The sequence below is a fragment of the Patella vulgata genome, chromosome 4, assembly GCF_932274485.2.
Source record: "Patella vulgata chromosome 4, xgPatVulg1.2, whole genome shotgun sequence".
Classification (NCBI taxonomy): Eukaryota; Metazoa; Mollusca; class Gastropoda; family Patellidae; genus Patella; species Patella vulgata.
In genome coordinates this window covers 45,890,321-45,905,816 of record NC_065882.2, presented here as the reverse complement: position 1 = coordinate 45,905,816, position 15,496 = coordinate 45,890,321, and the positions used below count along the sequence as shown (strand labels likewise).

At 36.6% G+C, this 15,496-nt stretch overlaps 1 protein-coding gene across 1 annotated transcript in view; it reads left to right on the top strand.

Moving 5' to 3' along the window:
- Window positions 1-994: 994 nt before the first annotated feature.
- The window catches only part of LOC126817916 (solute carrier family 2, facilitated glucose transporter member 1), a 64,541-nt gene continuing 50,039 nt past the window's right edge, over window positions 995-15,496 (top strand). Inside the window, exons 1-4 of the mRNA XM_050545088.2 lie at window positions 995-1,091; window positions 10,026-10,186; window positions 10,358-10,482; window positions 10,873-11,043. Of these exons, the coding sequence (XP_050401045.1) occupies window positions 10,140-10,186; window positions 10,358-10,482; window positions 10,873-11,043 (343 nt within the window). The 5' untranslated portion in view covers window positions 995-1,091; window positions 10,026-10,139. The remainder of the gene's footprint in view (window positions 1,092-10,025; window positions 10,187-10,357; window positions 10,483-10,872; window positions 11,044-15,496) is intronic.

Below are 15,496 nucleotides of genomic sequence, written 5' to 3'. Positions count from 1 at the left end.
CTGTCGTTTGTTTATATGGTAGTTTTAAAATGACATAGGTGCACTATGTTGAATAAACATAATACGCCCCTCGTTTCTTGTTTTAACTCGATTAAAATTTCCCGATAACTGCAGAGGACGGGAAAAAAACAATATCACCAGTCAGATGTTGATTATTATCTATTGTAGATTTAATTTTATCAATTTAACAGTACATATATAAATAAGTTTAAATATGTCGCTGGCTGGGGAACAAAAGCAAAAATTGGTAAGATATTATTATTTTTTTCTAAACAAGTGGGTTTAGTGGTTCATCTGACAAAATTTTAGGATTTTTGAAAAAAAAAAAAAAAAAAATCAAAAAAAAAATCGGTAATCTTCTCTACTTGAATTACATAATGTATTTGAGAAGGGTGGGTTGGGTGTGTGCCTGATTGTTTGACTTTGACCGGCAATCTATAGGAGTGGATGAGAAGCATTAAAACTATTTACAAACAAATCGGGATAAGCATAGAGGAATGTCGCTTGTATTAAGACTGTATGAAGTAGTGTGATTAAAAAAATCCAACAATAATTTAATTTGAAAAAGTTCACGAGGAAGCGATCAAATAAAACTTCCCCGTGATTCAAGCCATGTATGCTGATTATCGTTATTGTAGATTTTATTTTTATTAATTTAACATTAGGTATACCGATATTGATGTAAGCGCCTGCATGGAATACTATTAGGGACATATTCTTTGATACACAAACTTGTTCATTCGATTTCTTATAGGCTACCGAAATGACTTACCGGGATAATGAAGACGGGTATGTTCCAAACATTGGGCTATGAGAGAACTTTTACCCGGACAACGGCGTTTCCGTCTGTTCTTCACCGAATTCTGTCAATGGTTCTTTAACGAGCACAAGCACGAGTACACTGTTACAGTTTGTTTTTGTCCCATCTGAACGACCAGATGTTTCCCTTGACCGATTACTATAGTATATGTCATTTGAATTATTTACAGGGTGGTTTTAATAGGAACATATTTTTTGCAACCACGTCTTGCATTGTTGGCTCTTCATTTCAATATGGTTACAACATTGCTGTATTAAATGAACCACAAGAGGTAAAAGAAATCCATATCAAACAAACTACAATGTATATATAACCCAACATAAAATATTTCGGAACTATAACATGGCATATTTATTTCAGTAATTCACTTGAGCGCATGTCCACAAAAGTTGGAGAATAAAGTTTATTCTGGCGACACTACTCCCTGTCATACACAAGCGGGTTATCTAACTATCGACATTTTGATCGATAGAGTACGACAATGACTACCCTTATCATGTTCAAACCGTAGTCCCGAAATGACCTAGTTTGTGTCATGTGGACGTTAAGATTGTTAGCTACATGAACCTTCCACAAAAAAAATATTCCACTCACGGATGAGCTAAAATATAATTGTTATCAAGTTTTCTGAAGGAGTAAGCTTACAATCTCTTTCAGAAATGTAGTCAAAGCTGGCCAGAGTTTATGGATTAACAATATCGCCTGAAAATATAAAAAAAAGCGGCTGCCAGGCAAGATACGTCCATATTTTACAAGAGATGGATAGAGAACAAGCTAAAAAAAAAGCGGCTTTTCGTACAATCAGGGGCTATAATCCAGAAGGTTATGGTCTGAAATACGCCAATATCAACAGGAACCACAATCTTTAAATTATAAATATAAATTTCAGGTTTCATCAACATCGGATAAAAATTGTGATTTCTAGAGTGTTCACAACCTTGGTATTACATACTTTTACACTATTTGCGTACAAGGAGCGGCCATTTTGTCTGGCAGTTTTGGTCAGAATTTTACGAAATTTGAACGCAACCTTCATTGGTGTAATGGTGATTATTAAAATGTTTTTTTTTTTAAATTGAACACAAATTGTGATTTCTAGCGGGTCCACAAGCTAAAAATGCGATTTTCGAACAATCAGGGGATATAATCCATGAAGTTACGTTCGGATATGCGCGATTATCAAAAGGAACCAAGATCTTTGTGATATAAACATATATTTAAAGTTTCATCAAAATCTGATAAAAATTGTGACCTCTAGAGGGTCCAAAAGCTTGATATACCATATTTTTACACCATTTGCGTACGAGGGGCGGCCATTTTGTGAGGCAGTTTTGGTCCGATTTTTACGAAATTCTAACTCATCCGACATTACGATGTAACGGTGATATATTCGAACGTTTTTTTTTTAAAATCGAATAATAATTGTGACCTCTAGAGGGACCACAAGCTAAAAACATGAATTTTCGTACAATCAGGGGCCATAATCCATGAAGCTATGGTCCGATACATGCCAATATCGAAAGGAACCGAGATCTTTGGGGATAGACCTATATTTAAAGTTTCGTCAAAATCGGATAAAAATTATGACCTGTAGAGTGTCCACAAACAAATTGTGGACGGACGGCATAATACGTCCACATGAAAATGTGGGCGTATAAAAAATAAAACTGGCATAATATTATAAACGTGCGTTTCCGTATGCTTTGAATAGAAGTTTGAGTTCCAATATCGTAGTTAAAAGTATAATTCATTCAAGTCAATACCAAAATATATGAAATAAAAGTGCGAATATATAAACAATTGTGGGTGGTGTAAATAAACAAATATAATCAATTATCGGTGGTGTAATTATGAAAATATAAACTAAATGTAGCTCGCTTTGTGAGAGATATCTGATTCTGAAATCATTTAAATCATAAATTGTAATAAAACAAGTATTATCGATTATAATAAAATCGTACTTTTCCTTTTACTAATTTACATATTATTATATACTTTACATTATTAAATCATCGAAATCTAAATATAAACAAGTATTGATTCGTTTTCGTATAAAGAAACATACTTTTCCCGTTATATGATCATGATATCATAATTTGATATTTAAGATAAATCGACGAGTATTTTAAATCTCGTTTTTTTTTTACTAGACAAGTATTTACTAGATTTGTTAAATCAGACTTTTCAGCTTAGTAAAATCGTTATATAAATCAATGAAATAACAGATGTTATTTTATTTAAATTAGCTGGTATAAACTAAAAGTATGAAATATATCTGCTATTAATTCAGTTCACCTATGCTATAGCATATAAAATAACGTATCGCATCCTTATCAATTTTTATTCTTACAATTACACAATTCATCTATCTATCTATCTATCTATCTATCTATCTATACTAATTTTTGTGACTGTCGTTTGTCTGTCTGTCTGTTTGTCTGTCTGTTCGGGTTTGGCGGCTACACTAGGTCTGCCCCGATCCTGAAATTTGGGGTATAGGGGTAGCTCGGACCGGGGAGTAACATAGGCCAGGTGGCGTTAGTCTACCACTTCCGGTTTCGGAGTTATGACCCCCGAGCGAAGCCGGGCATTCTTCTAGTACAATATAAAACATAGAAATAAACTTAAAATGTTTTACATACAATAAGTATGTGTGAGTTAGTTGTATTTTACGTCCGCTTCCACCGAGGTGATATCGCAGACAATAAGTAAAGAGACATAGCTTTAAATAGAAATTAGAGTTAAAAACAAATCTATCAACGTCAGCAAAGAAATGTTACTTTAGTTTTAAAAAAAAATACGCAATTTAAATCTTATTAATAAAATACGTATGCAAATTATATATGAAAATATACACCACTACAATATTCCATAAATCACATATCCAACACCATAATTAATAGAACCCTCCCCGAATTAATGATTATAGGTGGACCATCGACTTGCAACCAACCTATCGCACCACAATTGGTTGGATGTCCATCGAAAGGTTTAGAGATTTACCCAACTTAGCCGAGCAATTTCAGCTGAAATCATACGTAGTTTAGCACCATTAAAGCAACTTAACTACCCCAAATAGTTGAAACCAATCCAGAAATAAAAAAAATTAGAAAATATTCCAAAATATCTATATTTTTTTTTTTACTTTTAGAGGAAGTCGAAAATGTCAAACATTTCTGAAGTTTCCACTTTTAGAGACTGTGCTTGGGGTCGTGCCAATAATTTTCACCTAGCTAACATAAACACACAACATAACATTGATTTAAACAATATTTTATTCAAATAAATGAAATGAAATGGGGTTTAACGTTCTACTGTTCTGCTCCTATACTGGGCTAATGAAGACGGGCATACGCCATACAGTGTGCTATGAGGGAAATTTTGCCCGAGCAGCGGCACTATCGCCTACTCTTATATCGAATTCCAACTGCCAAGGGATCTTTTACGTGCATTCCAATGTTTACACGGGACCTCGGGTTTTCGTCTCATCCGAAGGACTAGACAGCTGTCCTTGTCAGGCCCTCCGTCCTGCATCACTGACAAGGGGAAACCACGTCGGAAAATTTATTCAAATAAGATGGATATTGTATACATACTGTCAAAAGGTATAAAGATTCAAAAACAAGCCAAAGGCTTATATTAATTCGTCTCCTTATTTAATGAATATATACTATTCAAAAAAAGTAGGGGATATTTGATTTTTAAGTGTTATTAAAGTCACCTAATGAAACTGACGAAGAAACAAATGACAAAATGAAATGAAGTTCACATTCATCGATTTATTCCAAATGATCGTTAGACTAAGTAAGGCACAGACTGACCATTATAAGGGTAAAATGATACCCGGGGTCAAACAGCAAAGTTACCACAGCATCACAACCAAGTCAGTAACGGGTAAATCCTCCTCTGTTTGCCAAACAAGCATTGATCCGACGTGGCATACTCCTAATGAGACGTCTAAGGTCATTTTGGTCCAGATTGTCCCATTCCTGTTGCAACGCAGCAGCAAGTTCTTGGACATTGGCAGGACGTTGTTGACGTTGACGTAACCTCTGTCCAAGCATGTCCCAGACATGCTCGATGGGGGAGAGGTCGGGACTCAGTGCTGGCCAAGGTAATGTGGTGATGTTCTGTTGTTGGAGGTAACCTGTAACGATCCTGGCCCTGTGACATCTTGCGTTGTCATCCTGGAAGATGAAACGGCGGCCATGACGTCGTGCGAACGGCACAACATGGACTGCCAAGATGTTGTCCCGGTAGTACTGGCCTGTAACACGCCCTGCAACAACATGTAAAGCCGTTCTTCCAGCAACAGTGATGCCTCCCCACACCATAACAGAACCACCCCCAAATCGATCATGTCTGATGACGTTAACGTCTTAGAAGCGCTCGTTTCGACGACGCCACACCCTCCTACGTCTGTCCAAAAAATCAACAGTGAACCTTGACTCATCTGAAAACATCACATTGCTCCAGCGTCGATTATCCCAGTGTTGACGATCCCTACACCAACGACGTCTTGCCTGAATGTGATGATCTCTCAAACAAGGGATCACGCGAGGACGTCGGGCGCGAAGGTGACCCCTATGCAGTCGATTCCGAATCGTCTGGCCACTCACTCTCACACCAGTGTCTGTTTGAAGACGAGCGCTGATCTGATTTGCTGTGATGACACGATTTCTCAAGGCCAAGGTACGGAAAAATCGATCCTGGGCTTGAGTTGTCGCCCTTGGTCGACCTGAGCGTGGTCTGTCCTGTACAGATTGTGTATCACGGTATCTGGACCATAGCCTGCTTATGACAGACTGAGAAACATTCATCGTCCGCGCCACAACCGCCTGTGTTGTGCCGATCTGTAGCATGCCAAGGGCACGTAACCTTTCATTTTGGGTAAGCCGACGCATATCAAAATTTGTTTTCTGGTCACTAAAACAATTAAACTGATGTTTCCACCCTGGAATTCAATGCCACAATGACTGTAACATTCAAAGTCAGAGTCGTGCAAATCTTGGGTTGGACCCCCATGATGATCCCAAGCATCACCTGCATTCCATGCGGTAGCTATTGGTGCCATACATGTAACTGGAAATGTTTCTTCTGTTAGGTTCTATAGTGACTTTTTTCGTAGTCATTTGCATATTTTAGTATTATGCCCCCAAAATCAAATATCCCCTACTTTTTTTGAATAGTATACTACAAATACAATTGTAATATGTACATGTGCACTTCACATATAAAATACATTTAATAATATGGTATTTTCTATTTACTATTAATCGTGCATGCAAGTAATTTAATAATTTGTGCCACTTACAGTACCTTACCATTTCATAATACGCTTGCTCGTAAGATGTTTTGAGGACATCAGATGTATATTAACCGAGAAAGTAATTAATTCAGCTAATATTTTACGATGGTTATTGGAATCTTTTGGATAAATGTATAAATTTATGGACTGTATTAAAATGGTGCATATTCATTTGCAAGGTATTATTACTATCACCTTTTGTTGGAGTTTGTAAATTAAGAAAAATATTTGGTAATGTATTTATAGTTTGGAATCTAACATTGGTAAAATTTGGACAGTGTAACAAGTAGTGTTCCGTATCCTCTATATAATGGCCACAGGAACAAGCTGGGTTGTCCGTTAAATGCATAGTGAATTTATGGTAGTTTAAGTTGCTTTTATTGTGACGCAGTTTTTGTATGGATTATTTGAGAAGAACGCTTTCCGACCTAAAACTATTTAGGTAGTGATATATCATTATTGGTTAAGTGTGCTTTAAAGATTTTTATAGTAGGGCATGCAATATATATATATATATATATATATATATATATATATATATATATATAAGCGCATCATTTTCAAATGTGATTTTCATGTTTTGTGGGCCAGGGGCATAAATTATGCATAATATGAATAGGTCAAACAATCCTTACAAGTTCGAACAAAAGAAATCTCAAAAACTTTGCTCAAATAGATCCAATTGATTGAACAGGTGCACAGCACAAGGATATTGCGAACGAAAATCTCAGAATGGAAAGACTTACAAACCGCTTTGTCGATAAGGACAGCAACTCTGCGAACAATCATTGCACGACCATTAATTTCAACAGGATTCCACCGTGAGACTATCCACTCGAGCGTTTGCAGTGTTTCTGTGTGTGTAATTTTTTTAAAAAAAAAAAAGTTGTTAAAACCTTTAAGCTGAATTGGTGCCATGGTTGGACCGTAACTCTGCGAAAATTCGCTGCATGAGTATGAACGGCGATACGGTACCTCCCGAGGCCTAGCCGAACAATTTCAGCAAATTTGAAAAAAGAGAACAAATTCTCAAGAAAATGACCTGCCGAGCGGACGGACAGGGCTGACACCAGTATACTGCCATATAAAATGTGGGCGTATGGAAATTGTTTACTAATCTCTAGGTTTGTCATATGATAATAAACTAATCAATTGTATGATAATCTACATGTATAAGGTCAGGCATGCCGTTATCTTGAGTCCTTAAATTCTTAAATAAAGAAGTTAATGTTCTCATCTAGTTTGGGAACCCTTGAATTTACGCCTTTTTTTCATGAATTTTTAAGATTGCTACACGCTAAGATTATTCATAAGCTAGAAACATCAGGGTATAATCTAGAAAGCACCATTTACCACACTTGTTCCCGTCCCTTTCAGTGCCAGGTTGAGGGGTTCCCGGCCCCCATGCAGCCCACTTCCGCATTCGATTATTCAGATTCCTGCTTCTCTATAGATCAGTGTGTTGTGTTTGGTTACACTATAGACTAATATGTCCACATAGCTGGTTGAAGTCTGAATTCGTTCAGACACTTCGATGGCTTCATGCCATTTTCTAGGTTAAATGGCCGCGTCTGATGATATATACATGTAGGGTTAATTTTTTCGAAATTGAATTCACAAGGGTGTTCAAAATCCTTGAATTGAAGATCGTTTACAAGGCTATATATGGTGGCAGTAGAAACAGAGCCCTGAGGTGGAGACGTTCGTCATGTACGTGAATAGAATGTTTTGCCATACTTTCTTGGCAACAGTTGGTTAGTAAAGTTTCTGTGAGATGTTTGATCGTGTGTATGAATAAATGTTGCGAAACAAGTTATATAAAAGAATTATATGTTTGTGCCAAATCAAAGAGGTCTAGTCAATTCGAACAACTATATTTTTTTAGGATACTGTCTTTCTTTTGGTTGAGATTTTTAAAAAAAATCTGCGTCATTATCAGGCATAATAATAATAATAAATATGCGATGCAGACCAATGTTGACGCTGAATTTTACGTAAATCTCGGTTGATAAATAAAAGAAAATACGATATATCGACCTATAAAAAAAACACACAAAAAAAAACAGTTATCGGCCGATAACGATTAAGCATTATATAGATCGGTAGCCGATAGGGTTTCCGATAAACGGTTCATGGTTACTAGAGTATACTAAAACAGAATTCTGACACTTACAATACGGGTAATGCGAGTGGTGGACTAGCCCATAAATAATTTGTTGTAATTTTATCTCTATTTTTTTTTTACTTTCATTATACCTGATCTGGTGTGTCTGATATCTGATAATGTTATATGAAAAATGAAATGAAATGGGGTTTAACGTCCTACTTTTCTGCATCGATTTGGCTATAATGAAGATGAGATGATGTTATATATAAAAAAAAACTACCTGTAGATGATCATGCTAGGAAGGAGAGCTTTGTCCCGATAAGCAGCGCTTCTACAAACTCTCCGTCTAATCCATCTGCTCGGTCTTCTTTTACGTGCCCTCCAATGTATACACGGGTCTAACAACCGAAAGACTGGACACTCTTAAACCCTGTTCTCCCAAGTGGTGTTACCCGGGCCATGCTGCATATAATGATAAAATTTCTAATTAAATTTGAAGGGCGATCAATGGCAAACGATTCCGACATGCCCAGATCAAATAATTAATACTTCCAAAGATTTCTCTGATTTTCAACCAATAAACAGTACATTTTCCAAAAATATAAAAAAATATCCATGGTTTTCTCAATCTGATTAAAATACAGATCTATATTTCGTTTCGTTTCTTTATAATTTCGATGGCCTACACTACATGAATACAGATCTATATTTCGTTTCGTTTTTTTATACTTTCGATGGCTTACACTACATGAAGATCTGACAAGTTATAGCGATAGGTCACGTCAGGGGTCAAAAGACCGACTATTGACCTATGACGTCAGACATTTGATTAACCAATCAGCATTGATGTTACTAGTGGATTACCCACAGTTCCGGGCAAAAAGGGTCAAACACTCGATTCGACAGACCATTTGATTGGCTGACCCCTCATTTCAAGCAAAACACGAGTTAAATAACAAGTCTTCCAGATCCAAGTGTAGTAAAAACAAGCAAAACGAAATTTTGAACTATAAAAACGAAACGAAATAGGATCTGTGTTTTAACCAGATTGTGGTTTTCTTGAATTGTTGTCACGGTCATTCGGCAAAATTGTACAATATTCAAAATTGTATTCTGTTTTCTTTTTTATTAAATTGAACGTACCAATTTAAACCCCCATGGGACAGAGCAACGTGAAGTAGTGTATGAATAAACATTTCTCTGAATAAGCAACGTAACTACCAAATACTGATGGAATCAAATCCTGCTGTTTTCGAACATTCGAAATTTCCAAAAATCTAAAAAATATTCATGGATTTCTTGAATTATTGTCACGGTTATTCGGCAAAATTGTACTGTATTCAAATCTTTTTTTTAAATTGACCGTACCAATTTGGTAACTATATACCAAATACTGATAAAATCAAATCCCGCGGTTTTCGAACATCGAAAATTTCCAAAAATATAAAAAAAAATCCCTCTGTATGAGATGTCACAATGATACCCGTTACGGTCGAGCGACTTTATCTAAATCCACACATACCTAACTTTATTGAAATTCTGACATGACAAGCCGAAAAATGTGTCATATCTTTCATTATGAAATGTTTGTGTAAAAATTTAAAATTATTTCCGAGATAAATATTTATTTAACACAAACAACGCCTATAAATTAGTTATTTAATATCGGGATATGGAGTTAACTTAATTATAACACATAATATCGTGATATTGAGGTAACCTAATTATAACACATAATATCGTAATATGCTAACTTAATTATAACACTCTATATCATCGTGATATTGCAGATCATAAAAGGATTTATAAATGAAAGCTATGAGGCGATAAATAATGAAACAATACCAGAAGAACTGCTAACCAACACATGGGCCATTGCATCTTCAGGATTTGTCATTGGTGCAATGGCGGGAGCTTTAATAGCTGGACCAGTAAGTGGTCGTTATGGCAGGTATTTCCTATTTAATACTAATAAAAGAGCATTATCAATAAGGAGATAAATATAATTGTCGAAGTAGTGACAGACGTAGCTAAACACATTTTGCAGGGTTATACGCGTTTTATATCTAGTCGTGCTGAAAAATTATATATATATATAAATGTATATAAATATATTTTTTAGTAAAAAAGCACTACTTGCCAACAATATTTTCGCTCTACTTGCAAGTGGATTTTCTGGTTCTTCTAAATTCCTGGGATTAGTTGAAATGCTTATTGTTGGAAGACTACTAGTTGGCATCAATTCAGGTAACACAACATGTTCCAATTTAATTCTTTAAGATCTGATATCACCGTTTACAAAAGTAATTTTTTAAAGGGTTTCCTTCAACAGGAATTAAAACCCTTTGAATTAAGTTTTGTAGACGCTTTTGACTAAATCATTAATGCTTATATTTATTATATAGTGTTGGTTACCCTTTTTGAATTGGCGGACACATATCATGTGGTATTTGTATTGTCCCTTGAAAGCAGTGGACTATATGGCGTAGCCGTTTACTCACCTGTGTAATTATGTGGTTATGTTTTTTTTTTCTGTTCCTGTTTTATATGCTTTTTCCTGACGTAATTAACGTCTATACTGGTTTTCTCTTATACATTGATAGTGTTACATAATTCTGTTTATATATTTGTCTCCAGGTTTTAATTGTGTGGTGATGCCAATGTATGTGACAGAAATATCGCCTGTAGCAATTCGTGGTATACTGGGTACAGGACATCAGATTGGTATTGGTATCAGTGTTATAATGGCAAATGCTTTTGGGTTTACCAAAGTTCTAGGAACGGAGGAAAAATGGCCCTTCTTATTTGGTAAGATGTTTTCCCACAATTTGAGGGAAAGGCAGCATTTTTTTAGGATATGGCGTGAATTATAAAGATCAATTATCAGGTCCATAACGAGCTCAGAGCAACGAGGGGGGCGGGAAGTGTTCTCGGGGGTGCTGTAATATTGACGGACAATGTATATCTATTTTTTTTTATGGTCGAAAATATGTCGCTGTGATCATTGGCGTGGATTTCGCCGGGTGGGGGGGGGGGGGTAGGTCTCTGTCCCCCCATGATTTTGATCGCCAGGACAGATTTTCAGGTTGATATCCACATGGTGGTGAGCTTGTTTCTACGTATCTGGATCTGAATCGGGTCTTGGAACAAGAATTGCCATTCTTCAAGCGCCAGTTTTCGGCCAATTCTATTTCACTTGTGCACGAAGCGTTCCTCATTATGTCACCTGCAGTGAGGCAAATGTTCAATTCTGTCGAAGCTCTTCTCATCTCACACTGCTGAACCCTGCTGGTTCCTGCTTAGCCGAGCGATCAAAACTTAGCTGCGCAACTCCATGACGCAAAACCGACTGAACCACTTGATGGCGTGTGCGATGCATAATGACCCCCTTCATGTCGCCAAGATATTCAAAGAGAACAGTCCTGATCGTAGAACGAATGTCTTTGGACGATTCACTTAACTTCATGAACAATTAATATTTTTTCCATATTGTCATCACATTACCCCTAGTTACAGCCTTCATCGAAATAACACTGTACATTAAACTGTTGGTAATGAAATGTTCCAGGTTCCCGGGTTGCTCCGTCCCCCCACCCCCCGAAAAAAAAGTTATGACAAATCCACGCCCTTGGCTGTGATGATTTTTGTTAATTTAGTCCTGATTTGCCTGTCTTCACTGGAGTTTTCAACCGGGGTCATGAATTCTTCCGTTCGACTCGAAAGTTTTTCCAGCCAATCGTCAGAGGATCCGTTTACTTGGCTCTCACGATTTCAAGCATGGGCAGAGATTCAGAGATGAACAAATTGGCCCAGGATTTATGCTCAGTTGTCAAGGCGCAGTGGTTCCAGCGTTTGCCTGTCAGTGTACAACAAAGTCCTACAAGACTTTATCATCATTTTAATGAACATTTTTCAAATCAACCAATTACATGGTTATTAGAACAAGATTTATGGAAACGTCAAATTTTAATGCATTCTTTCGAAAATATTGAACATTATATCAGTGACATTGAAAGTAAGTCGTGTCGGGCTTAATAAGACTGATCAGGAGAAACTGTCAATTTTTATTAGGGGACTGACACCCAAAATTCACCAAACTGTAATCCAGCATTGTCCTCAAACATTCCAATATGCCGTACAGCTGGCCCGAGTAGTAAATCGGTCGGTGTTAGTTACGAGTGATGAGGTGCTCAGTTCTCACCGCTCTCAACAGTCTTCAAGAACAAGTTGCCAAGTTGTCGGTTAGTTATTCTGTTACGTCAGCCCGTGTCGAAGATATTGGCGATCCTCAGGTTAAATGTCAACTATGTAATAAATATGGACACATTGCTCGCCAGTGTTATCAGTTTAAAAACCAAGGCAGTAGTAGTTATGGAAATCGTAATAATTGTCAACAGTTTCCACGAAGTGAACCGAATCACGTACAGTGGGGGGCAGCGAATCGTGTACAACATGTAAACCAGGATCAAGTACCACGCCCATCACTGAATCGAGTCCCACGTGTACGACCTAGTCACGATCGAGAACCAACTGTCTGTTACAAGTGTGGTGGGCCTAATCACTTTGCTACAAATTGTTTTGTCCGGACGGAAAACTGACGAATTCCAATAAAGTTTCTTCGTTTGTTCGAAGAGTGTCTAAAGGAGAAGAATTAAAACTAGAGACATTGAACTGTGAACTGTTAGGTAATTATATTCATGTGAAAATAAATAATTGTTGGACACTTGCTTTATTAGATAGTGGTGCTGATTTATGTGTCCTGGACTTCGAACTTGTTTTATTGCATTCTGCCAGATTGTTACCGCTTAAAGAGAAGAAATTTATTACAACTGTAAATAATGAACGCACTTTAATCTTAGGTCAAGTCCATCTTCAGCTACAAATAGGAGAAAAATGTTTATCAGTTCGATTTTTTGTTATAAAGAATTTGCACCCTAAAATAATATTAGGACTTGTTTTTTTGAATGCGCAAAATGTTAAAATAGACTTTAGTAATAAATCGGTCTCTATTGATCCTAGAAGACAATTAGTTAGCACTGAGGAAATTATTGTACCTCCTAAGTCACAAGTCATGCACTCTTGCGCGAATTAAGGGTCCAGACTCGGAGTGTTTACCGCACGGTGTGCTTGGATTAGTGACAGGTTCTAACACTTTAGCATCTACAGGACTTTTACCGGCGAAATCACTTTGTAGGTTATCCCAGAAGTCTGGATATCAAGGAATTTGTAATTTCAATGATGAGCCCGTTTCGAATCATAAAGGAACAGTCATTGGTAAATTTGTATGTATTTCAAAGGAAGACATTTGCGTTGAAATTTCCGAAAACATACCACAATTTAACAGTGATTTAAAGGTAGCTTCCCAAACATTTTGTACTGATGTGACAAGTGTAACAGTGTTTCAACTAATGTTTCAAGTGAATTGTCGTTAGACCAGTCAAATGAAGTACAAACTTTGATTAATGAATATTCGGATATTTTTGTTATCGCTTGGGACATTGTGACATCTTACAACATGAGATTCGGATTAATCCACATCAGAAACCTCTACCTCAACGCGCCTATAAATTGGGTTCAAAACAGAAGATAGCTATGGAAAACGCCATTCAAGATTTATTAAACCACGGGGTTATTGAAGAATCGACGAGTCCATTTGCTGCCCCATGTTTACTAATTTCTAAGAAAAACTCGCAGTCATACCGTTTCGTCATTGATTTTCGTCGCTTAAATGAATGTACATTTCTTTACATTAGACTTAAAGTCAGGCTTTCATCAGATTAAAATCCATCCTGATTCTAAGAAATCTACAGCTTTCCGTTGTTACCTTGGGCTATATCAATATCGTCGCTTACCTATGGGTCTTAAGAGCTCACCACCAACCTTCCAACGAGTTATGGAAGCTGTTATGCGGGGATTATCCTGGAAAATATGCCTAATATATTTAGATGACAGCACTGTGTTTAGTCGAGATTTTCTATCTCACATTTGGCACATACGGGAAGTATTAAACCGACTAAGATCCGCCAATCTTCCTGGGAAATGTTGGTTTTTTTTTTGACACACTAGGATACATTATTTAGGCCATGTTGTTAGTTCCAGTTGTATTTCTCCAAATCAGCGAAAATTGCAGCGGTTTCGTCATACCCAGTGCCAACCAGTTTAAAGTCTCTTCGCCCGTTTCTCGGTTTAACTAGCTATTAAAGAAAGTTTATCTCAAATTATGCTCGAATCGCTACCCCGCTATATAATCTTACCAAGAGAGGCGTTGAATTTAAAAGGACAAATTCCTGTCAAGAATCCTTCCAAAAATTAAAAACTTTAATATCAGCACCCATATTAGGATACCCAATCCCTAATTATCCTTTTGTGGTCTACACTATGGAAGCCTATAACTACCATTCATAATTTCTACTTTTCGCCTCTTCAGAACACGAAAGTCGAAAAGTCGAAAAGTAGAAGTTACGACAAAATGTGAGGCGACAAGACGGTATATAAGCCAAAATCAACTCGAAAATAGGAAATTAAGAAATAACACACCGCGATAATAGCGCCCCCCGTTTTTTCTTAATTTCTACTTTTCGACTTGCATTTTGGCTTGTATACCGTCTTGTCGACTTTCGACTTAGTCATATTTTTGTATTTATTGATGTCAGTAAGAAGGCGCCAACACGCTATACAAGCCAAAATGCAACTTGAAAAGTAGAAATTAGGAAATTAACACACTGCGCTATTAGCGACCTATGATCTGTCGTACTGTCGACTTTTCTACTTTTCGCCTAGGAAGTTATTGTAGTCTCTGTCTTCCAGGTCACATTGGAATACGCGCAATTCCCTTTAACAAAAATGTCTGTGTGATAGAGTCTAGTTGGTAAATGAAAAAGCGTGCTGAGCGAAACCGATTTTTACGATTCTGACGAGCGAGGCAGATGTAAGCCCCGCCTCTTTCTTGTTTAAGTCGCTCCCATTTTATTTGAAGGTCGAGTTTAGAAAGGACTATTTATTGTTAATAATAATTGTTATCAATACATTACAAGCTTTCAATTTGTTAATCCTTTGTAATTGTTTATCCATATTATTACTTCTCTCATCTTGTTTATTCTTAATTATTGATTAATCTGTTACATGGTTTCCAATTGTTAAATTATATTGCACCACATTTTTGTTATAAATCAATATTTGCTTGATAACGATATCTGTATGTGTATCGAAACGTAGCATGTTAATAAATTCAGAAGTAGTATATCCATATAAGTGTTTTTAA